This window comes from Heptranchias perlo, chromosome 28 (genome assembly GCF_035084215.1).
Source record: "Heptranchias perlo isolate sHepPer1 chromosome 28, sHepPer1.hap1, whole genome shotgun sequence".
Classification (NCBI taxonomy): Eukaryota; Metazoa; Chordata; class Chondrichthyes; order Hexanchiformes; family Hexanchidae; genus Heptranchias; species Heptranchias perlo.
Window position 1 is genome coordinate 16,856,626 of NC_090352.1, and position 25,353 is coordinate 16,881,978.

At 39.5% G+C, this 25,353-nt stretch overlaps 2 protein-coding genes across 5 annotated transcripts in view; both read right to left on the reverse strand.

Moving 5' to 3' along the window:
* The window catches only part of nipsnap2 (nipsnap homolog 2), a 35,322-nt gene extending 23,450 nt beyond the window's left edge, over positions 1-11,872 (reverse strand). The window contains exons 1-5 of the mRNA XM_068008141.1: positions 11,711-11,872; positions 7,497-7,636; positions 7,361-7,406; positions 5,423-5,517; positions 4,684-4,754 (exon numbers count right to left, since the gene is read on the reverse strand). Coding sequence (XP_067864242.1) covers positions 4,684-4,754; positions 5,423-5,517; positions 7,361-7,406; positions 7,497-7,636; positions 11,711-11,829 — 471 coding nt within the window. The 5' untranslated portion in view covers positions 11,830-11,872. The remainder of the gene's footprint in view (positions 1-4,683; positions 4,755-5,422; positions 5,518-7,360; positions 7,407-7,496; positions 7,637-11,710) is intronic.
* A 5,220-nt stretch (positions 11,873-17,092) lies between these two features.
* Positions 17,093-22,323, reverse strand: mrps17 (mitochondrial ribosomal protein S17). Of its 4 annotated transcripts, none has more exons than XM_068008138.1 (3): positions 22,259-22,323; positions 18,686-18,816; positions 17,093-17,616 (listed from the first exon to the last, which is right to left on the reverse strand). In XM_068008138.1, exons 1-3 carry the CDS (start codon positions 22,263-22,265, stop codon positions 17,311-17,313), a joined length of 444 nt encoding a protein of 147 aa, XP_067864239.1. In that variant the 5' UTR covers positions 22,266-22,323; the 3' UTR covers positions 17,093-17,310. The 4 variants fall into 4 exon arrangements, with proteins under 4 accessions (XP_067864239.1, XP_067864240.1, XP_067864238.1 ...); XM_068008139.1 differs by lacking the exon at positions 22,259-22,323 and adding an exon at positions 21,908-21,984; XM_068008137.1 differs by lacking the exon at positions 22,259-22,323 and adding an exon at positions 21,843-21,946.
* Between the last annotated feature and the right edge of the window lie 3,030 nt (positions 22,324-25,353).

The window sequence follows — 25,353 nt, forward strand, 5'->3', positions numbered from 1 at the left end:
GACATCAAATATTGACATTCCAACAAATTCTTAAGTGAGCAATCATTTATCCAATTTTAAGAACATATAGTGACTCGATGTTATTAGGGTGTATTCATTCCAGTAATGTTAAAGCTTTTTAAACGAGGCTGTGTATATAACTGCGTGTACTATGGCAATAAATCAGCTCAACCAGTCTTAGGCTGCTTAGGATGTAAGCCAAACTACACTCATACTGTTTACTTTACCAGAATCTACTATATACAAACTAAACAATTTACCAGAAATCCAGGGTGGAAAAATTCTTTAAAACTGTCATTTGTTGTCACATACTTTTTGATGCTACATCACTATTGACTTTGCTACCTTAATTATCAACCCTCAAGACTTACATCGAGTTACATCAAATCTATAGCACAGAAACAGGCCATTCGGCCCAACTGGTCTATGCCGGCGTTTATGCTCCACACAAGCCTGCTCCCACCCCTCTTCGTCTAACCCTACCAGCATATCCTTCTATTCCTTTCTCCCTCATGTGCTTATCTAGCTTCCCCTTAAGTGCATCTATGCTATTTGCCTCAACTACTCCTTGTGGTAGCGCATTCCACATTCTTACCACTCTGAGTAAAGACGTTTCTTTTGAATACCCTATTGGATTTATTAGTGACTATCTTGTATTTATGACCTCTAGTTTTAGATTCCCCCACAAGTGGAAACATTTTCTCTACATACCCAACAAACCTTTTCATTATCTTGAAGGCCTCTATCAGTTCACCCTCAGCCTTCCCTTTTCTAGGGCAGTCACAGCCTGTTCAGCCTTTCCTGATAAGTACATCCTCAGTTCTAGTATCGTCCTTGTGAATCTTTTTTGCACCTTCTCCAATGCCTCTATATCCTTTTTATAAATAGACACCAGAACGGTGCACAGTGCTCCAAGTGTGGTCTAACCAAGGTTCTATACAAGTTTAACATAACTGCTCTGCTTTTCAATTCTAACCCTCTAGAAATGAATACCTGTGCTTGGTTTGCTTTTTTTTAAAAATGGCCTTATTAACCTGTGTTGCTACTTTTAGTGATTTGTGAATATGTACCCCTAGATCTCTGAGCTCCTCTACCCCATTTAGACTCTTATTATCCAAGCAGTATGTGGCCTCTTTATTCTTCCCACCAAAATACACCACCTCACACTTATCTATATTGAAATTCATTTGCCAATTAGATTCCCATTCTGCAAGTTTATTAATGTCGTCTTATATTTTGTCGCATTCTTCCTTTGTGTTAGCTACATCCCCAAATTTGGCGTCGTCTGCAAATTTTGAAATTGTACTTCTGATTCCTGCGTCCAAATTGTTAGCGTAAGTTGTGAACAATGGTGGTCCCAGCACCAATCCCTGTGGAACACCACTTCCCACCTTTTACCAGTCTGAGTAGCTACCCTTAACCCCTACTCTGTGCCTTCTGTTTTGTAGCCAGCTTGCTATCCATTCTGCTACCTGTCCCTTGACCCAATATGCTCAGACCTTAGCCATGAGTCTATAATGCGGTACCTTATCGAAGGCCTTTTGGAAATCCAAATATATTACATCTACAGCGTTATCCTGTCTACTCTTTTTGTCAATTCTTCAAAGATTTCAATAAGGTCGGTCAAGCATGCCCGTCCCTTTTGAAATCCATGCTGACTACTCTATTATATTTTTGGTTTCTAGGTTTTTTTCTATTACATCTTTGAGTAAAGATTCCATTATCTTTCCTACCACCGATGTTACACTAACTGGTCAATAGTTCCCTGGACTTGTCCTATCTTGCTTTTTAAATACAGGAATCATGTTAGCTGTCCACCAGTCCTCTGGCACTATTCCCATTTCTAATGATTCTTTTATATATGTAATAATGCCTCTGCCATCTCTTCCCTACCTTCTTTTAATATGCGTGGATGCAATCAGGGGTGTTATCTTCTCTAACTTTAATCAGTTTATCAATTATCTCCCCCCTTTCTATCTTAAATGTCTCTATATCATTTTTGTTCTCTTTTTCTAATGTCATGCCCACCTTGTCAGTCTCCCTTGTAAATACTAAGGCAAAGTAACAATTCAATATTTCTGCCATTTTGTTGTTATTTCCTGTGAGTTTATCTTGTGCATCCCTTAGGGACCTATCCCTAACCTGATTTTTCTTTTGTTATTTGTGTGTCTGTAGAATACTTTACTATTTCTTTTTATATTCCTTGATAATTTAATTTTGTAATTCCTCTTTGCTTTCTTAATTGTTTTTTTGAGCTCTTTCCTAACTTCCTCATATTTCCTTTTACCATCCTCTCCTTTATTGTCTATGTACTTAGAGTGTGCCTTTTTCTTTAGTTTCAATTTTACCCATATCTCTTTATTCATCCATGGTGTTTCATTATTGACTAGTTTGTTCTTGTTTTTTAGTGAGATATATTTCTCCTGAACTCTATTGATCACCGTTTTAAGTATTTCCCACTGCTGTTCTAACTCTGTCTGTCAAAATTTTCTTCCAATTTACCTTCCCTAGTTCCATTCTCAGACCCTCAAAATTAGCTTTTTTCCCAATCTACTACTTTGGTTTTAGTCTTCCTTATGTCTTTCTCAATCATTATTTTAAACCTTATTATGTTATCATCGCTATTGCCTAGATGTTCCCCTACTTACTTCTCTTATCTGCTGTGATTCATTTCCCATTATTAGATCCAGCAGTGATTCCTCTCTGGTTGGGCTCCTTGTGTACTGGGTAAGAAAGGAGTCCTGTACACATTTTTAAAAATCCATTCCCTGTTCCCCACTTCTTCTTGCCAGTTCATCTGGGGGTAGTTGAAATCTCCCATGATTATTATTTGATGTCTTTTACTTATTTCATAGATTGACCCACATATTTCTTCCTCCACTTCCCTTCCACTATTAGGTGGTCTCTAGAATATACCTATTAACATGATCAATCCCTTCTTATCCTTTGTCTCAAATCCATATGGATTCTGTTACTATCTTAACGTTATTTATGGCCCTTTTTTCTACTGCCATTATGATGTCTTTATTTAGTACAGCTACCACCCGCCTGCCCTCTTCCTTCCCTATCCTTACTAAATACGTTATATCCTGCAATATTTAATTGCCAGTCCTGTTCATTATTAAGCCATGTTTCAGTTATCCCTACTACATCTGGCTCCTCGTTACGAATGATTGCCTCCAATTTCCACGTTTTGTTTTGGATGCTGTGCACATTGCTGTACAGGCAATTTAATTTGTTTTTAATAATTGTTCCTCATTTTATTTTTTAACAGTCATTTTATACTTCTGCTCTGTAACTGTATTTGCTCCCTGACCGTCTATGTTACCTTTATTCGTTTCCTTGGTCTGACCTTTAATCTCACCTTCTTTTATCTTCAGACATATTTTCACCAGATCTCTCTCCTCGCTTTACTAGTTTAAAGTCCTATCCACAGCCCTATTCATCCTTTCACTAGGACACTGGTCCCATTCTAGTTTAGGTGGAGCCCATCCAAGCAGTACAGCTCCTTTCTGTCCCAGTACTGGTGCCAGTGTCCCATGAAATGCAGTATTAACAGATTATTCAATTCCACGCTAATGGTTTATAAGAACTCAACCAATTGAACAATTGCCTTGTAAACCACTGCTAGACATATATTATCGCAGAAATAATTTACTAATGATGTCTAGCCTTAGTTGCTGGGCTAAGATCATGAGCACGATTTTTACTCCGAGCAGGTACCCCACATGTCCGCAGATATTCCCACGGGGAACACGGAAGCAAATTGAGTGAGTCACGATCTGTGATCGCAACTCAATTGGAGGTAAATATTTGAGCTTCCAGGTTTTCCACGCGCCAAGCAGCCAGAAGTGAAAGGAGCTGCAAATCAGAGAGGGGGATGGGACGGGGAGAGAGAGATCATCGGGCTTGGAAAAAAAATCGGAGACGAGGACGGGGGTGGGGGGGGGGTCAGCCAGCAACGGGGATCAGGGCAGGGGGGTGTCAGCCATCAATGGAGATCAGGGGGTCAGGCAGCGACGGCATCATGGGCTCCAGCCAGCAACGGGGGTGGGGGGGGGCCTCGGCCAATTGCCGGGTTCATGTCTGCCAGGTGAGCTTGTTGGGCCTGGATGAAGCACTCCTGCTCCTCTGGGCCCACAAGCATCGCAGTAAAGGCACTCACTTCATGGATCCGGTCCTTTCCGCTTGCTTTCACCTGACGTGATTCGGAAAAAATTAACACGGCTACAGGGAAAGAGTAGGGGAGTGGGACTAATTGGATAGCTCTAGCAAAGAGCTAGCACTGGCACGCTAGGCCAAATGGCCTCCTCCTGTGCTGTATCATTCGAAGATTTATAGAAGCCTGGGTAATCTGTTTTAGTCTGGGTACAGTCTGCAGTGTAAGAAACCTTGGACAGCAAATAAATAAAACAAGAGTATTATTCCAGATATATCACCTCCTGGCATTTTACATTTGCCTTTTCAATTTCACTTTAAAACAGGAAGAATCAAGTGCGTAAAAACAGGAAAAATGATTACATAAAAACAAAGCTAAAATCTATAAGCTTTCATTCTAACTATCATTTGTCTATTCCGGTAAATATACTGGTAACTTAAAAAGGTATTATGCAAGTGTTACTATAAAGTGACAGTCTTCCATCACTTTGTTAGAACTAAAATACACCCTTTTAACTGCGTTACCTTATTTTGTCTGAGCTTACTCATCACTTCGGTAAGCGTGGGGTAACCTCCACTATACTTCCAGAGGTGGACTGAAAAAGACAGAAATAGGATAATAGAATAGCAAATCTTCTCTATTTCATGTTGAGAATTACTGTCTGCTATCCCTGTGTCCTGGTGGTGGGCTAATGGAAATACTAGATGGACACTGAATGTGGTTTTTAAGTACTGGTTAGTAGCATAATTGACAGTTATAACTAACTACCTCCTAGACCGGTACCATGTTCAAGAGTCTGATTTTTTATCAAGTTTTTAAAGTTAAGATAGTTGGTGATGTATGTATGTATACCATTTACGGATCTACGATCAAACAAAGTTGGTTCTGAGCACATTGATTTTTTGAAAGAAGTCAGAAGTGGACTTGTTGAATTTCACAAAACACAAGCTGGCATAAAAATTTTGAAAACTGGCTTTAAGTTTCCGTAATGAGCAACAAATGACATCAGAGTGGAATATATTAGTATGTAAAATAAAGGGTTCAAAATCAAAGCTACAGAATGGTTTCTGCATCTAAAATAAAATGCCATTCATATTACAGGTATAAATTTAAATTTAATAGGCTTCAACTATAAGAAAATAAATTCAACCACGTTTTCATTTAAATACAGAAAATGTGCTTTATGCACCATCCATCTATATAAAAAAACTATTTCTAACATCTACAAATAAATTATTATTCAGCTTATAGTAATACACATACCAGCTTGATCCTGCTCTCCGTACCACGTGTTCCATGTCCCCACAAGTTCACATGGGTAGTTTGGGTCTGTGTGAATCTTTGGTAGTATCTCTGTGCTGCAAAGAACAAGCAGATGGTAATTTCAAGCATTTTACATCCTATGCAATTATCTAATTTGTTGTACCTCAGGCCAATGGGCTGATAACAACTTTACATCATACACAAAAAAAATTTAAGGATTAGCGATCAGTTTAGTGAGGGCCATGTGCAGCACTTGGGAGGGTATTTGGGCATTTGAAACACACCAGGTTATACACTTAAATGCAATTAGATTATATCCGCACACTGCTGCACCATTTTGTGTGCTCATCAACTCCTCTGCTTTCCCTGTAAACAGTTCACTTCAATAACTGACTTGGGATAATACCTGTGAGGTGGTTACATTTTGATATACATGTGTTCAGAATGCAACTACTGTTGGGTTACTGATTGTGGGCTCAATTTGTACAAATGTACATCAGAATTTTAGCTAACTGGTACTGCATCCAAGATAACAAGGACTAGGGGGAGGGGGGGAAAAGAGAAGGGGGAGGAAGGAAAATACCAGTGAATTGTTTTGTCAGTGTTCCCATTGTTAAAGGACAATGGCCGTTATTAATTCCAATTTTCAATGTGCTTAACTATACATAAAGTTAAAACAGTAACTTACAGTAAGTTGATGTAGAAGGTTTTGACTGATTTAATGAGTTGCATAATTAATTAATTTCTAATGTAATACTGCAAACATGACCTCAGCTGTTCTGTATAATCAAAGTACAAATATACCATAAATACCCTCAAGTTTCTTGTCTACTTAATGTATCTATTGTCCTGCCTACATCCACACCCCCACATCCATCTCTATTTTCTGCATTTATGTTCAAGCCCACAAACCATACCAGTGAAACTGCTTGACTGACCCATAAAAATGCAGTGTGGAAAGGGGCCAATTTTCTCTTTAAAGAAATCTGACAAAATAGCCCTTCCATGGTATCACGCTTCAGGATTTTTGACTATTTAGCATAGGGGGATTTCAATAGAATCTCAATAGAAATTTATATAGAGGCACCCAGGATGCGCACATATAAAGTACAATTATTTGGACTGTAACCAAACAAACAAGTAAACATAAAAAATAAAATATCGCAGATGCTGCAAATCTGAAACAAAAACAGAAAATACTGGAGACACTCAGCAGGGCAGGCAGCATCATGGAGAAAACACCAGTCAGCTGAAGGGTTCGGAGGAAGGGTTTATACCTGAAATGTCAACAGACTTGTGTTTTCTCAATAGATGTTGCCTGACCTGCTAAGTGCCGTCAGCATTCTATTTTTGAAACAAGTAAATATTCTTGCTGCAGGTAAAAATGTGCGATTGACAAGAAGTAGGTTTCTCAGTTTACTATGTAACAAAGGTACCATTGTATTCTCTTTCTAAAATTAGCATGACTTAAATAATGTATCTTAGGTTAGTACATGGCCATTGCATTACTTTTACCAAAATAAAGTGTAATGTTTATCTAAATTCTAAGTATGGGACTGTTAAACTTAAAACAGATTACACACATGGTCAAGCTTTTCTCATTCAAAAATATCAGTAAAAAGTTACTAGATGTTTTACATGCCATCTGGTACTTATGTGTTTCTCATCTTTATAGCTAATTATAAAACAATTTCAAAATTACTGCTAGAGAGGGAAAAAAATGCTGCAGATTGTCATTTAAGGAGTTTTTTTAAAAAAAAATCTTGTATTATGGGGCTGTATTATGAAACTCATTATACAGTTTAATATGGTATAGGGTGAAGCCAAATCTTTAGATAGGAGAAATCTAAAATGAGTAGTAAGCGTCCAGATAAATCAGTTTAGTTTCCGTTGGCCAAAAGAGCTGAATAAGAGATCAGACTTTTTTCTTAATCTTACCAAAGTTTGTTGTAAGCCTCCAGGGATTCTGGCTTTACGCTGTGAACTGGAAAGAAAATTTTTAAAATTATACTCCGAAATAATTTGAAAATCATACGTATTCCTTAACAGTCTTTAAAATACTGTAGATACTTACATTGAATTTTGTATAGGCTGCTGGTTTCCTTTTTGGATAGCAAGTTTGAATGAGCATCTTTGCGTGGATCCACCTTTCTAACAAACAGCGATTTAAACCAGCTATCCTCCCTGTTGTTGTAAGAAGTAGCAGACAATGCCCTGCACAGAAACATGAATAATTACAATAGTAGAGCAGACCACAGAGCATCGTGGCAACAGTGACCACAATCCTGGTGGCTTTTAAGGTTAGGCTTATGATGGAAAAGAGGATGAATACAATAGAAAAATTCAAGTTTAGCAAGATACACTTTGAGGGGATGAGTGCCCTGAGGACACTGAGCTGGACAAAGCTGTTAGAAGGAAAAACAAGAAAGAATAGCATATCATGTTTAGAAATGCTACAGAGACTCAGAACAGATACTGATAGAGAAAAGGCCGGTATGGGCAATGATGGAAGGAATGCAGAGGATAACAACAAATAAGAGAGGTTATTCCTAAAGTATAAAGCTATGGGCAGCACAATGGTTTGCGATGAATATAAAGATCAGATAAAAGAGGTTAAGAATCTAGTTAGGAGCGCTCAGATAGAAAATTAGGTTAGAAAGAACTGTCAAATAATTCATTATATTAATAAAAATCTGTGCATGTGATCAGTTCCCAACCACAAACCATACTTTCTGCATCAACATTTTATGCAAAAATTTACAATGGAAGAATACCTAAACATGTTGACATTTATAATGTAAAATATATCAACATTTCATCATAGTTTATTGATGAATCAATCAAATCACTCAAAATGCTTTTTGAAAGCAATTTCATGCACTTTTTTCCCTTTAGGAACTCAAATTTCGAATGAGGTCTAGCCAGAGTAACATTGAGTTCCTGAGGGGATCAACTGTAGAGCTGGAGGAGGTTACAGAAATATGGAGGGAATTAAAGGCAAGGACAAGAATTTTAAAATGTTGGTCAAGACACCTGAGGGGGTGTCCTGGCCAACATTTATCACCATAACCAAAATCACAACAGATTACCTAGTCATTTATCTCATTGTTGTTTGTGGGACCTTGTGCGCAAACAGGCTGATGCATTTCACTTCATTACAACAGTAACTACACTTCTAAAGTACCTCAAAGGCTGCAAAGTGCTTTGAGACATCCTGAAGTCATGAAAGGCACTAAATTATTTGCAAATTTGTTCTTTTTGTGGAAGCAGGATTGGAAGGACACGGAGGTGGTAGGTGACAATATGTTCAAGGGCCTTGGAGAGGAAAGGACATTTAGAGATGGGGTGATAGTTAGCGAGGGGTCAAGGATAGGTTTTTGAAGAGAGGGATGATGGTAGTTTTGAAAGAGAGGGGGTTAGCGCATGAAGAGAGAAAACCAGAGAAAACCAGAAAAAAATGTAAGACAGCATGGGGGCCGGGGAGAAATGCTGAGTGGTCAAGATTTTAGCGAGATTGAAGTCAAGGGTGTAAGAGGTAGGTCTCATGGACGAGGTGATCCGAGTGTGGAGGAAACAGAAATCATAGGGAGTGACAGAGTTCAGTGCTAAAGTGGGAAGGGGCTGGGGGCTTAGAAGGCAAGGGAGGTGTGGGATTTGGCTTGGGGAAACAAGAGGCAGGAGGAAAGCAGTAGAGGCAGTTGAAGACTATGTTTGATGATGAAGAAATCAATGTACTCCTCATATCTGTTGTCAGAGATGAGGGTGAATGGGGCAGTGGAGAGGGACTTAACAAGGCAGCCGGTACTACAGAACAAAAGGCTGGGTTATTTTTACACTCCAAGATGGCCCTACTGTAGTTTTGATAGAGGCACAGTCGAGCTACATGTGGTCGAACCAAATTTGGCAATGGATAGCTAAGGCAGCTGTGCACCGGGTAAATTTCTTTTATGAAGAGGGAGTCACTAGCCACAATTTTCCTTTCCATGGGATTTTGGAAAGTTATAGTCAGACCTGTCTTATTGCTTCCCTGAGGACCTCTGAATGTAAACCATTAACTCCCAGTGATTTATTTACCTTATGGCTGAGTAATTTCTTTCGTACCATCTCTCCTTGAAAAATAATTTGTATATACATCGCTGGTTGTTCTACAATCTCAATATTAACCTCTTCTGTGAAAACAGTGACTGATTTACTATCTCTGCAATTCCTTCACTCCAAGCTTGCCGCCTTCATCTCTTAGTGGCACGGCACCTACCGTGACTATCATCTTCTCACTAATATGCCTATAGAAAGCTTTTTTTATTGCCCTTTATGTTTTTTGCTAATTTTCTCTCATATTCCGATAGCCTCTCTAACTTCTGTTTTTGTAGCTTTCTATTTATCCTGGCTTTCTTTGAGTGCTAAATGCTTTTTCTTTTCAAGTTTCAAATGTGATCTTTTCTCCCTATACATCCACAGAAGTCCAGCCATTGACATAATCCTTTTTTTCCTTATTCAAATGTACTTCCATCCCCTGTTTAAATATTTCCCACTGTTGCTCGACCATTCTGTTTTCAATTTGGCTCCTTTTTTAATTTTGCTAGAATTTGCTTTTTCCAGCAAGGCTTCCTTTTCAACTTTTCTTTTCCTAGGCTGGATGTATGTGGATCTGGTTTGGCATGGAAGGGGTAACTAGTGGGGTGCGTCAGGGATTGGTGCTAGGGCCATTGCGATTTACAATGTACATAAATGACTAATAAGGGGGTACAGAAACAAAACTCACCAAGTTTAAAAATGATACTCAACTTGGGGTTGGGGGAAACTGCAAACAACAGGAAATAGGCTGAACAAATACAAAAGGACCTCTATAGACTGGTGAGCTAGGCTAATGAGTAACACATCATTTAATGTGGACAAGTGCAAAGCCATGAGATTGGGAAAGGATCATGAACAGTGGCAATTTAAGCTAAATTGAGGGTACTCGCAGATGGACAATTGAAGCCATTAGCACAATATAGGGCAGCAGTAAAGATAGAAAATAGGATATTGGCATGTTTAGCCAGAGTAATAGAGCATACATTTCTGGAAGTGATTCTGTTTGTATAGAGCACTGATCTGCTGCCACACTTGAGGGCGAGGGCTGTTTGCATCATCAAGTTCAAGAGAGAATTATGTACCCCACAGAAGAAATAATTGAAGAGTAGGAGAGGTATCATGGAATACAATATATCCTAGCCAATGCTAACACCCAGATAGACTACAACGGTCTTTTCTAGTCCTGTGAATTTCTATGTTCCTATTCTCACATGGAGCCTAATTGCATTGTGGTCACTGTTTCCAATGCTCCCCTATTTTAAGATGCTTAATTGCTCTATTTTATTACCAAGAACCAGATACGATTGTGCTTCCTTCTTTGTTGTAACAGCAACACCATTAGTTGAAAAACACACTGCTAAACAAATTTCCCCATTCCTCACCAGTAACATTTTTCCTATCCCATATTTAGAATGTTAACATGACACTGCACAATCCACCTTTACCTGCTGGAACAATCAACAGCTGTCATATAGTCCAGAGCTTTTGTTGTGGTCACAAACTGAACTCCATACAATGATTCAGTTTTGAAAATATACACAATACACCTTTTTTGTTGAAGATTTTGATGTAAGGTTTAATGTTAGTAATTGTCTTACTGCTTCTACCCTGATACCAACATAATAATGCCATTTTGCTCACCATACACTAAAATCAATATCTGTAATGTTTTTTTTCTTACTGGGAGTGAACAAATACATGACATGTTAAAATATTTTAGCCAACCAATGGTACACTTACCCAATTAATAAGTGGGCAATAACACTGAATAATAAGTGGACAAAAACTAATTGTTTTTCTTTAAACAGAATGCCAAAACGAACACAATCCCCTAGCAATACTTTGTGATTATATAAAATATTATATAAAATGATTTTTTTAATTTCCACAGATAATGACCTTGACAAAATACAGATCCACAAGCGCGAGTCTTTTTAAAAAAAAACTTCGAGCTAAGGCTTAAAACAATCATCAGCTAGTTGCCAGCCGTTTAGTTAGTTACCTATTAAACTGAACGTTAAATTAACTTTGTTCTGCTGACAACTTTGTTGGCGAACAGTAGTTTTTAACAAAGAAGCACAGTGACACACCTGACAATTTTGACGGTGAGGGAAGGGCCTGCTGACATAAACTTTACCTCAGTTTGCGAGCTCCTGCAACACTGAACCACGACCGGCAAATCGATGGAAGATGCGGGGTTTTACGCACACTGACCTGGTTATTGTTGTCGTGGTGGTGCCAACAGCAACAGACAAGGCACGGCCCTCGCCCCGAGTCCGGGCTGTGGCCCTCCTCGCACCGGTTATCACGTTCAAAATAACTCTAGCCGCCATCTTGCTGTGGAGGTGACATTCACCCCGGCGATGATTGCATATGCGCATGCGCCGCAGGCCGCTCGGCCCCCTAGCAACAGCGATCGTGCAGCCCGAGGGCACAGAGGTTCGGCAGGTTTAGATGTTCGGTGAAAATACTTTACTCCAGGGATGGGTAAGGTTGTGTATTAGTGACCACACGAAGCCACATATAAAGAGTGTTATAATTAATTTGCATATATCTCAAGTTGCTAATATTTGGTCTTGATGCTCTGATTTAGCATTTATGCTCCAATGAACCAACCAAGTAAGCACTGCCCTTTCCAAAATTCAAACAGAACAAACCAGCTAAGATCACGCAGGCATGAGATGCCTTTGCTTTGCTTTGACAGGCAGATTGCTAAGACTCAGAGATGCAGGTTGGACACCCCTAAACTACAGGACTGTAAAGACATTCATTTTGGTTCAATTTGGCACTTTTTGCCAAATCTAAAACTAGAGAGGGCAAGGGGCAGAGAGGGGATTAAGATCTGCTGTTTCCTTTGCTGCTGATGAAAATCAAAACCTAACTATCGAATGTCATCGCATCATAAGACACAGATGTAAACGGGATACATTGATTTATAGATTTTTTAAAATTAGTGTTTGCTTTACATGTTAAACATTTTCAGTCATCGCATTCCAAAAACAGAGTACTCTGTGCAAAATTGGATAAGAGGGAACCCTATTTTTGTTTGAAAATGCAACCCATATTGATGTGTGGCACATTGAAAAGATGCACGGCTTCACATGTTTGTGTGTTTACAATCTAGCTAATGAAGGATCCTACCCAAAATCTTAATCCATCTTTCTTCAGATGCTGACTGGTTTGCCATGTATTGCCAGAAGTTTCTGTTTCTATTTCAGATTTTCAGCATGTATATTTATTTTTATTTTTACAATCTCTTTTTGATCATAAATCTCAAACCTCGTATATATATATATATATAGCTGATGTTGACAGATCCTATATCCAAGAGTCAAAAACTATTTAAATCCTTTTTGCTATAATTATTAAAGTGACATATATTTCCTTTCCCTGTCATCAAACAAACACATTTTATTCGCACTTAGAGACAGTAGTTCAGGTCTGAGCTGTAAGAACTATGGCAAAACTGACACTAGGGTTAACATCTTTGCATAGGACAAGATGGTACTTAAGCTGAGTTTGAATCCTTCTCTATCAAAAATAACCAATGCCTTGGTGGCTTTTACGGACATGTTTGGGCAGCTTTAACATGAAGATAGAAATTCATAACTTTAACGAAGTATGGTGCGTCTATGCAAGCTTTAATTAAAATCTTATCCCTGAGGAAGCCTGATTGGCTGAAAAATGCAAATATTTTATTTCAGTGAGAAAAAGTACTTGAAGGGAAGGTTTTTGCATAAGATCATCTGAGAAAGAAGTGAGGAGAGCGTTTAACAGTTTATTTGAAAAGTTTGAATAGCGGAGAAGCATGAAGAATGTTTAGATCAAAGTAAAAGTGTGTAATGTAACAGATTTTTAAACTCAGTAGCACAAGTTTATAAAAGTATAAGAGAAAATAGTGTAACAGTTCAAGTAGATGCAACAGGTTAGTTGGAAAAAATGGAAAGAAGATTTGACTGAGTAGATTTAGATCTCAGCTAATTAGTGATTTACCTCTTATTACCCAGAAACCAGTTGCTTCTTTTTAACAATGCAGTTAGAAGAGCTAATTTGTAATTACCAATGTTCTCAAAGATGTATTATTCGCTTTGTTTGTTGGCAAGACAAAGGAACTATTGACAGTTGCAGCAGCCATTGCTTCCACTTTAAACATTCCAATGCCTAGGCCAAGCTACAGATTCATATAAGAAGATAACATGTAAAATTTCAGATGAATTGGAACTTTACATCCACCTGAAAAGGCCTTGAAATTTCATCTGAAGGACAGCATCTCCAGCAATACATCATTCCCTCAGTTCTGCACTAAAGTGTCAGTCTAGATTATGCACTTAAATCCTGGAGTGGGGCTTGAGCCCAAAGCCTTCTGACTCAGATGTGAGAATAGTGATACTGCTGTATGAACTGAAAAGAACTAACTTGGCCAATAGTATACTGTAATCCAAATAGTTGAAACTTATAGTTATCCTATGTTAAATTGAACCCAGCTAAGGCTGTGCTATTGTGATGAAACTGAGTTAAGTCATGTTAAGTTCAACAAAGCTAACTGTTGTTCTGTTTGTAATGGCTATGTTCAGAATTGTATTATCCTTGCCTATAAAGAGGTGGTGAAGTAAAGTAGTTAATATAGCTTTGTGTCCTATAGTCCTTGATAATTCTGAGGTAACCTGAGAGTTAAATGGTGACCGTTGTAATGTTTTCATGTTGAGGCGAGCTATGGCTAAATGAATGTTAATTTAGTCTATTTATGTTGTATGTTTGAATAGCCAAATATTATGTAAATCCTGATACATTTTTTGTGCAGAGCTTTCAAAGGCAACACAAAGGAAGTTTTGTAAAGGAAGGGGAATGGCAGATAAATCAAGTATCTGTTTTCCTGGTGCTTTGTGAAACTTACCATTTATACCACGGAGTGGTTTCACAAGTTAGGAATTAGAAATGGCTAGCCACCTTTCCCAAAATTGGCTTTCCATTCCTCAATTGTGATTTTCCTATGTCTACCTTGTCCACTGAGAAATAAACCCAAAAATCCTCTGCACGAGCACAGCATATGTCTGTATGTACACACAAACTTAAACTCAATACTTGTAAAGAATTTATTGCTTTAGTGGGATGACTAATGGTGGCTTTTTTCCTCTTCACATGGTCATGAAACTTGACCACTGTATAAACAGGAAAGTTTCATAAATTAGAAGGTGGTAATGTGAATCCTGAGGCTAGAGCGCAGCTCCAGATTTTTACTCTCCTCCAATTTTCTTCCCTCCTCCAGAAGGTGCTCTTATTGGAATGTGGTTCCACTTGTGCTGGCCGGTTTGCACTACCCTGTCTTCATATCTGATTGTTAGCAGGCTTTTCAACCATAAAGACTCACCTAATATTTCACTCAGATTTACTTTTAAGCAAAGCAAATTTTAGTGATACTAAAAGTGCTACATAATTCCTCAAACCATGTCAACAATTGAGTTTTGAGGGAGATGCTTCTTTGTTGCTAATTTCCAAGTTATACTGATTATAAAGAGATATATTAGGCAACATCATGATACAGTATTTCAGAGCTCCAAAGTGTGAACAAGGCTTATTTTCACAAATTGTCACTCTTCTGAACTGACAATTTTCAGTGTTGTTGCAGGAGGCCAATCGCTTCCCCATGATGTAGGAAAAATTCAATCAACCCTCTCTCATGTACCTCCTCCCTAGTAGTGAACTCGAGACCTGCATTGATTAAGGCCCAGGAAGATCTTGAAGGGGAAAAATAACCTTTAAAAGTTATGTATACCTTTGCCTACACTTGGTAAATCTGCTTTTATTCAATGAAACTCCTGGTTAGTCAAACATCCCCAACGTCATGATGTTCTGCAGTGATTTAACCATGAACCATGACCTTTGGAGAATACTTCATATTCACAATATCACAGGAGCAAAACATGAGTGGTTTGCTAGTTATCTGAACTCTGAGATTAAATTGCGTGTAATTTTCAGCCGTCCATCCAATTTTATATATGCGATATAATTTTAAAACAATGTTGGATAGACGTGGTTATCCATTTAATTTCCAACCCCAAATAATTAGTGACTTGGAGCTGGTAATATTGCAACTGTAGTCCTATCTAGTTTCTAGGAGGATTTAAAGTCTATAAATGGGCTTTTAAAAATATTTTATGAAAGGTGAATTATACTTCCAAATCTGAAGTGAAATTTTGCTTCATAGGAGTAGGCCATTCAGCCTCTCAAGCCTCTTCCGCCATTCAATTAGATCATGGCTGATCTGTATCATAACTCCATTCAATTGCTTCGATTCCGTATCCCTTAATACCTTTGCCTATCTATCAATCTCATTTTTTTAATTTTCAACTGACCTAGCCTCAATAATTTTTTTTTGGGGGGGGGGTGGTGGGGGAAAGAGTTCCAGATTTCCACTAACCTTTGTAAGAAGGTTTCCTGACATCAGCCCTGAATGGCCTAGTTCTAATTTTAAGGTTACCCTCCTTGTTCTGGACTCCCCACAATGGTTTTTATCTACTCTATCAACTCCTTTAATCATCTTAAACACCTCAATTATATTACCCTTTAATCTTCTATACTCAAGGGAATACAAGCCTAGTCTATGGAACCTGTCCTCCTAATTTAATCCTGATGTGGAGATGCCAGTGATGGACTGGGGTGGACAAATGTAAAGAATCTTACAACACCAGGTTATAGTCCAACAATTTTATTTTAAAATCACAAGCTTTCGGAGATTATCCCCTTCGTCAGGTGACTCACTCACTCACCTGACGAAGGGGATAATCTCCGAAAGCTTGTGATTTTAAAATAAAATTGTTGGACTATAACCTGGTGTTGTAAGATTCCTTACATCTAATTTAATCCATTAGGCCTTGGTATCATTCTGGTGAATCTGCGCTGTATCCCTTCCACGGTCAATATATCTTTCCTGAAGTTCGGTACCTGAAACTGAACGAAGTACTCCAGATGGGGTCTGACCAAGGCTCAGTACAACTGAAGCATCACTTCCTCACTTTTGAATTCCAATGCTCTTGAGGTAAAAGTCAACATTCCATTAGCCTTTTTGATTATTTTTTGTGACTATGTACTAGTTTTTTTGTGATCTGTATATGGACACCTAATTCTCTTTGCTCCTCCACAGCTCCTAGACTTTCATCATTAAGAAAATATTCCAATTTGTCTTCCTCAGATCCAAAGTGGCTGATCTCACACAGCCCCATGTTGCAATAGTTTTGTCCATTCACTTAATCTGTCTATGTCCCGTGTAACTTCCTGCTCCCAAGACTCCCAGACTCATTGTGAGCAGCATCATTTAACATCCAGTAGTTTATTATTAAATGCTGTAAAGGGAGATAGCTGTGTTCATTTGGACATTTTATTACCTTGAAGGCATTCTATAAATGCAAGTTGTTCATTTGGAGTCTTTTGTTATCATGTTCTATGCTGGCATGTTACATGGCATAACAATCGTGTTGCTATATAGCTATGTACCCTTTGACAATCATGAGCAATTCCATGGGAAAAAGCAGACTTTTATCTATTTATATCATATGGGATTGAATGTGGAAATATAAAAAGAAATTAAGAGCTCAGATGTTGAAGATATATGCAACAATCTTTTGCATTTATTTTTACTAAGATTTCAGAAAATCCAAGCTCTCCCAAGTAAGGGAAAGGATGGATACACGATGGGAGAATTATCATTGCACATCTCTTTTCCTTAAAAAAGTTTGCATTGTCTAATGAAGAAAAACATTTGTAGTATGAATATTCATTAGCAAATATATTCAAATTTACAAACATTTATTTATAGTTCAATTTGCATTGGTTTTATGTTCTGAATGACTCTGCACAGCAGTGATTTCTAAATTCTTCAGATGGTCATTCAGAGATCCCACATCCGAATCAGAGTCTGTCAGAGGCTCATGTATTCTGCTTCCACTACAGCGTTTCTTTGTCACAGGATCAATGATATTTCCAACTTTGAATACAATTTCTGCCAGTTCATGTTTAACATGATTGGTCCTTCGTTCAGACAAAGCCTTCAGAAGCACAATATCACCCACAGTGCACTGTTCTTTTGGATCATGAGCAAAATAAGTCTTCCTCTTATTATAAAACTGTGGAAGAAGGAACATTATTTTAAAACACCTTTTTAAAAAAGTACATACAGCATGCATTTACCACTTAACCTCCAACAGCATTCCTGTCTAAGAGCAGACAGTCAACCCTGGTCTTTAGAACCATAGATTAATCTTCTGGCAGGTGTCTGCTTAACATGTTGGATAAATTTTTTTTAAATTCATTCTTGGGATGTGGGCGTTGCTAACAAGGCTGGCAGTTATTGCCCATCCCTAGGTGCCCTAATACAACTGAGTGGCTCACTAGGCCACTTCAGAGGACAGTTAAGAGTCAACCACATAGGTGTGGGACTAGAGTTACATAGAGGCCAGACCGGGTAAGGACGGAAGGGTTTCTTCCTTAAAGGGCATTAGTGAACCAGTTGGATTTTCACTTTATTACTGATACCAGCTATTATCTTATTGCTGTCCAATGGTCGAGACTTGCCATATGTGAAATTGTGGGTGGAAAACTCATAACCTTTTATGACATGACAGCACATAAGTAAAAACATGCTAGAATACCAAACTGAGCATTACTTAAAACATGTGTAGACATTGGCTCTAAACACACATACATAAAATTGAATTGAGAATATGCAAAGAAATTTTTCTATATTTTTATATGAACAATATTTCTACAATTAAAACAATTTGTATAGTTCAAGACAGTGAAAGTAATTAATAGTTCCAAAGGAAAAAAATAAGTAAATATTTAGTGATGTGAAGAATTACTTGTGTGTCACGTCTCCAAATCACTAAAATTATGAAGTATAAATCTTGGACGTACTGCCTGGAGTATTTAATATTGCTCACTGCACAGTAAAGATGATAAACAAAGTTCTGATCGGAAACTAATAAAGCTTTATACACAAAGATTTTAGAAATAATAGAAGCGTTAGAAAAAGTTAATTGAGAAAAAGAATCCTTAAACCATAATCTGATTATTAAAATCGTGAGTTCATTGTGAACAAACAAGATTTTTTTAAAATGGCTTCAGAATGAACAAATGGAGACCCTTTCCTTAATCTGCATAACACTTTATACACCCCAAAATAATCCACCTTACCTTTAACAGATATGGATTCAGGACAAGTCTAGTTACTCTGACTTTAGCAGTCTTCTGCATTTTTGTCCCAATCACTTTTCCTATAATCCACTTGGCATGGACAGAAGCAGTTCTTGCTGACATTTTATTACCTGCATTAAAGTGAATGAGATTTTGTAATATCAAAAAATAGCTCCAAAATATTTGCTCAAATAGAACTTCCATTTATATAGTACCTTTTACATCCCCAAGATGTCCCAAAGCATTTCACAGCCAACAAAATTACTTTGTTGAAGTGTAGTCACTGTTGTTATGTAGGCAAATGGGATAACCAACTTGCAGACAGAAGTTCCCCCAAACAGCAATAAGATAAATGACCAAATGGTGGTGTTGAATGAGGGATGAATGTTCACCAGCACTCAGACAGCACTTTCTTCTCTTCATCAATAAAGTACCATGCAATGCACCTACACGGGGAGACTCAGTTTAACATCTCATCCAAGCACTTCCGGTAATGTAGCACTCCCTCAGTACTTCACTGGAGGTTTATCTTAGGTTATGTCCTCAAATCCTGGAGTGGAACTTGAACCAATAATGTTCTGACTTAAGAGTTGAGAATGAGCCATGCTTGGCACTTAAAAGGCTTATTTCCTGTCAATGCTAGAAAGATTTGGATCAATTCTCATAAAATACATAAGTCCAATGATGCCAAAGATTTTATTTGTAGAATTTTATTTTAATAACTAGATAGTTCATTCCAAAATCCACTTGGGCCCAGCCTGTGACCATGAGGCCAGCTGGAGGAACATGATCTCCCACTGACTTCACGCACCCTTGGAAATATAACACACAACTGTAGTACATTTGACTCACCTGTGTACAATATTGTAGCCGTGGCAAATTAGCAAGAGTGCTAACCCACTTTCATTTTTTGAAAAAGTTATCTTTGGGAAATGGCTGGTAACAGAATCAGATTTAACAATTAGTCTTGACTCTTAGTCCGTAACCTAAGTGTACTCTTTAGGCGCAACGAGGTTAGAGGGTGACTGATAATTGGGCCAGCATGCACACGCACAATTCAATTCCCATTTTAAAGTCACTTATTCTGTTCTTATTTTTATGATATTTTTGATTTGATAATATTAATTATAGTTAAATTGCAAACCTTAAGTAAATTTGGGAAATGGAGCAGTAGAATTGATTGGAGCATGAGTTTCTCTGCAGTACAGGCTGAGGAGCTGGGAGATGCAAACCTGAGGTGTTACCAGTGGCAGGCATGCAATTACTGTGTAACAAGTTTACATAGGTCATTTACATTATAAATGCAGACAAAGGAATTTATAATGAAACAAGTTGACAGGAACTGCACACAATGTAAGCTTTTTCAAACATTATTAATAGATATAGATTTATTGAAGGAAGAGGAATTACAATGGAGGCTACCGAATTAATTCCAGAACTACTGTGACAGAGCTGTGAGGAAAGGTCAGCTACCCGAGACTTTTTTTCTCATGAAAGACTGAGGGGTAATTTGATGAAGTATTTGATATATTGGAGCACGTGCTGAGCTATACTGTTCCCAAGGAGGCTACAGTGGGGATGAGACCATCACCCATCTCCTTCTGGAACGTGCCTTTGCAAAGAAGGTCTGGAGAGAGATGCAGTGGTATCTGTCCAGGTTCGTCCCTGTGCTCTATGGGCTGATCCCGGGGACACACACCGAGACAGACAAAAACTGCTGCTGGAAGACCATCAACTTGGTGAAAGACGCCCTTTGGTCTGCCCGAAACTTGCTGGTCTTCCAGCGCAAGGAGCTGTCCTCATCCGAGTGTTGCAGACTGGCACATTCCAAGGTCCAGGACTAAGTGCTCATGGACGCCACGAAGCTGGGTGCGGCCGCCGCAAAGACTCTATGAGGAAAGGCTATCGATTAGAGCCGTCCCGCCATTGTATACCGAGGGGCTGCAATTGGGGAAATCCCACCTCGGGCAGAATGTAAAATACAAATTGATGTAATGAATCTGTAATCAATAAGCTATCTTGATTGTAATGCAATGAGGCACCCTAGAGTGTCATGAACTGTAATTACATACGAGGTGTAACTGTATTGTTGGAATCATATTTGAACTGTACTTTGTGTCTTGCAAATTGTATACATTTGAAATGTGATGACAATTGTATTGTATGTATTGTTGCAAATTTTATGAATAAAGTATATTTTTTTGTAAAAAAAGTGCTGAGCTATACTGCTAGTTTCACACAGAGTTCTGGTCAGGCCAGCACAGCTATACACATGTGCTTAGCTCACCAGCATAATAAGTGGTGAGTGTGTTAGACACCAGTAAGTGTGCTGTTACTGCCTGAAAAATTAAAAAATTTGACTTTGCACCTGTTGGAGTTTTGCTGCAGGCGGTATGAGGCTGAGGCAACGTGAGCTAATGTCACACCACTTGTTAACGTAATATGCTGAGAATTCATTCCTCCACTCCTGAGCTAATGCAGGTGTCAAACTTGGCTCAGTGGTAGCCATATCACCTGAGTCAGAAAGTTGTGGGTTCAAGTTCCACTCCAGAGACTTCAGCATATAATCTAGGCAGACACTTCAGTGCTGGATGGTCGGAGGTGTCGTCTTTTGGATGGGATGTTAAACCAAAGCCCCGTTGCCCTCTTAAAGATGGACATAAAAGATCCCACGCCACGTTTCGAAGAGCAGGGCAGTTCTCCTAGTGCGGTTGGCCAATATTTATCCTCCAACATCACCAGTCATTTATCTCATTGCTCTTTATGCGACCTTGCTGTGTGCTAATTGGCTGCCAGTTTCCCCTACATTACAACAGTGTACCACACTACCGAAATAATTCATTGCTTTGTTAGGACGTCTTGAGGTCACGAAAGGCACTGTATAAATGCAAGTTCATTCTTTCATCAATAAATTTAAATTAAAGCCAACAGTTCTTTTCAACACCAGTAACTTTGATTAAATCTTCATCATACAATAAAAATACTCCTCTCATTTTCTTCCACTTCGCATGATTTTGCGGACAGATGTGACCTACATTGGTTCACTCGAATAACATGAAAAGACTGGTAGCAAAACCTGGTCATACGAGACACGACAGTAAATGCATTAAAAGGGTCTAGAAACAGAATGGGGGAAATAAGCAAGATTATCTGGTACTTATTTGCTCCTCCCAGCGCAGTTTGTTGCATCTCAGCTCGGCATTCCACGTCCTATAAACACACCTTACAATTCCCTCTTCCCTCTTGCAGATGCCTAGGGGGACTGCTAAGAGCGACGGGCGCATTTCCGATACGCCACCCACGCACGCGCATTACCACTTCTCTCCCGGTGGATTGTTCTTACTGCACATGCGCACAAAAAGCCCGCTCCCAGTTTCAGTGTTAGGTGCTGCGGCCCCAGGATTGGAGGAAGTTGCTGCTGAAAGTTCAGGCGGCCAAATATCACGTGTTCAATGGTGTTCCTAAACAAAAGGTTTTATTTTATAATCTGACCCCGACCCCGCTTTGCATTTAAGGCCTTCATTCCGTGATTGCACCTTTCAATGGGGGATGGAGACTTTTATTACCCGTTACCTGGCATTCAGTGACCATGAGCCTGTGCACCACGTGTTCCAGCCTCATTCGTAACAAAGGACGACGTCACAATGCGACGAGTAACGGAGGGCAGAATAAAACTAAAGAATACCGTCCCTAGTGGGCACCGATGGCATTACAAGCAGTACCATTATTATTTAGATAACTGACACAGCACTTCTGTAGCATATATTTTCTGGGTCAAGTCCTTTAGTTCTACCCAATATACATATATTTTCAGTACTGTACAATTCAAAAGATTTAACGTGATTCAACTAGGAAATAGAGATTATCCATCTGTTATAGAATCTACATCTTCTAAGGAAGCTTCACATAACTGGAGTGAGCTGGCACCAGGTCACATTTTCTGTCGGTCAAGCCAATGGGAAAAAATCCTTGCTGTTCATTGAAAAGGGTACGGGATCTTTAACCTGGACAGACAGATGCGGCCTCAGCTTAATGCCTCATCCAAGAGATGGCAACTGACAATTCATCATTGATTCAGTTGTTCACAGAAGTGTCATCTTAGATTATGTACTCAAGTCCTGTACTGAAGATGGGACCAAAAGCAGGAGGGGGTCAGTCCTGGCCTGTAGCAGCACTTAGCAGCGACAAAAGCATGGGATAAAAAGAGAGAGCTAGTGTTGACCAGGAAGAATCAGGGTAGTAGCAAGAGAGATTTAAACCAGATGTGCTATTGGCACCTGGTCAGTATTGATCAAATTCTTCTTCCTTTTTTGAAAGCAAATCAGCAGCAAGAGTGGAAGAGGTAAAAGTAACATTATGTTTCTTATGCTTTTTTCTATGTCTTTCAGATGAGACGTTAAACTAAGGCAGAGTCTGCCCTCATAGGTGGATGTGAAAGATCCCATGGTACTATTTTGAAGAAGAACGGGGAAGTTCTCCCCGGTGTCCTGGCCAATATCCCTCAACCAACATCTTAAAAAAACAGATTATCGGGTTATTATCTCATTGCTGTTTGTGGGACCTTGCTATGTTCAAATTCACATTTCCTACATTACAACAATGACTTACACTTCAAAAGAATGTCATTGGCTGTAAAGTGTTTTGGGAGGTCCTGAGGTCATGAAAGGTGCTATCTAAATGCAAGGCTTTTTTCTTCTGGGATTTTACAGTGGACAAATCAGTCAAAGAACCTGTGGGTACCGAAGGGAAGCCTTCAAATGTCAGGGAAGAGATGGATGTTCCAAGTTTTTTTTCCCGATTTTGCCAGGCTCAAAGATGATCTTTTTGTGTACTGTGAGAAAGAGAGGCAACGGTAGCATAGTGGTTATGTTACTGAACTAGTTATCGTGAGGACTAGACTAATAATCCAGAGTCATAAGTTCAAATCCTACCATGGCAGCTGGGGAATTTAAATTCAATTAATTAGATTAAAAATCTGGAATTAAAATACTAGTATCGGTAATAGTGGCCATGAACCTACTGGATTGTCATAAAAACCCATCTGGTTCACTAATGCCCTTTAGGGAAGGAAACCTGCTGTCCTTACCCGGTCTAGCCTATATGTGACTCCAAACCCACAGCAATGTGGTTGATTCTGAAATGGCCTAGCAAGCCACTCAGTTGTACAATCTCGCCTTAAAAAAAAGTCATCAGACGGACCACTAGGCACCGGACACGACAAAGGCAAACCAAGCCCAATCAACCCTGCACAGTCCTCCTTACTAACATCTGGGGACTTGTGCCAAAATTGGGAGAGCTGTCCCACAGACTAGTCAAGCAACAGCCTGATGTAGCCATACTAACAGAATCATACCTTTCAACCAACATCCCAGTTTCTTCCATCACCGTTCCTGGGAATGTCCTATCCCACTGGCAGGACAGACTGACCAGAGGTGGCGGTACAGTGATATATAATCAGGAGGGAGTGGCCCTGGGAGTCCTCAACATTGACTCTGGACCTCATGGCACCAGGCCAAACAGTGGCAAGGAAACCTCCTGCTGATCACCACCTACCGCCCTCCCTCAGTTGATGAATCAGTCCTCCTCCATGTTGAACACCACTTGGAGGATGCACTGAGGGTAGCAAGGGCACAGAATATACTCTGGGTGGGGGGACTTCAATGTCCATCACCAAGAGTGGCTCGGTGGCACCACTACTAACCGAGTCCTAAAGGACATAGCTGCGAGACTGGGCCTGCGGCAGGTAGTGAGCGAACCAACACGAGGGAAAAACTTACTTGACCTCGTCTTCACCAATCTATCTGTCCATGACCGTATTGGTAGGAGTGACCACCGCACAGTCCCATCTTCGCACTGAGGATACCATCCAACGTGGTGTGTGGCACTACCACTAACTGGGATAGATCTAGCAGCTCAAAATTGGGCATCCATGAGGTGCTGTGGGCCATCAGCAGCAGAATTGCATTCCAGCACAATCTGTAACCTCATGGCCTGGCAAATTCCTCACTCTACCATTACCAACAAGCCAGGGGATCAACCCTGGTTCAATGAGAACTGTAGAAGAGCATGCCAGGAGCAGCACCAAGGTGTACCTAAAAATGAGGTGCCAACCTGGTGAAGCTACAACTCAGGACTACATGCATGCTAAACAGCGGAAGCAACATGCTATAGACAGAGCTAAGCGATTCCACAATCAACGGATCAGATCCAAGCTCTGCAGTCGTGAATGGTGGTGGACAATTAAACAACTAACGGGAGGAGGTGGCTCTGTAAACATCCCTCATCCTCAATGATGGTGGAGTCCAACACGTGAGTGCAAAAGACAAGGCTGAAGCGTTTGCAACCATCTTCAGCCAGAAGTGCCGAGTGGATGATCCATCTCGGCCTCCTCCCGATATCCCCACCATCACAGAAGCCAGTCTTCAGCCAATTCGATTCACTCCACGTGATACCAAGGAACAGCTGAGTGCACTGGATACAGCAAAGGCTATGGGCCCCGAAAACATCCCGGCTGTAGTGCTGAAGACTTGTGCTCCAGAACTAGCAGCGCCTCTAGCCAAGCTGTTCCAGTACAGTTACTACACTGGCTTCTACCCGACAATGTGGAAAATTGCCCAGGTATGTCCTGTCCACAAAAAGCAGGACAAATCCAATCTGGCCAATTACTA

Coding starts and splice junctions, on each gene's coding strand:
- mrps17 (XM_068008138.1), bottom strand. Junction 17,617..18,685: donor TGAATCCATATCTGTTAAAG/GTAAGGTGGATT, acceptor CTTCTTCCACAG/TTTTATAATAAGAGGAAGAC.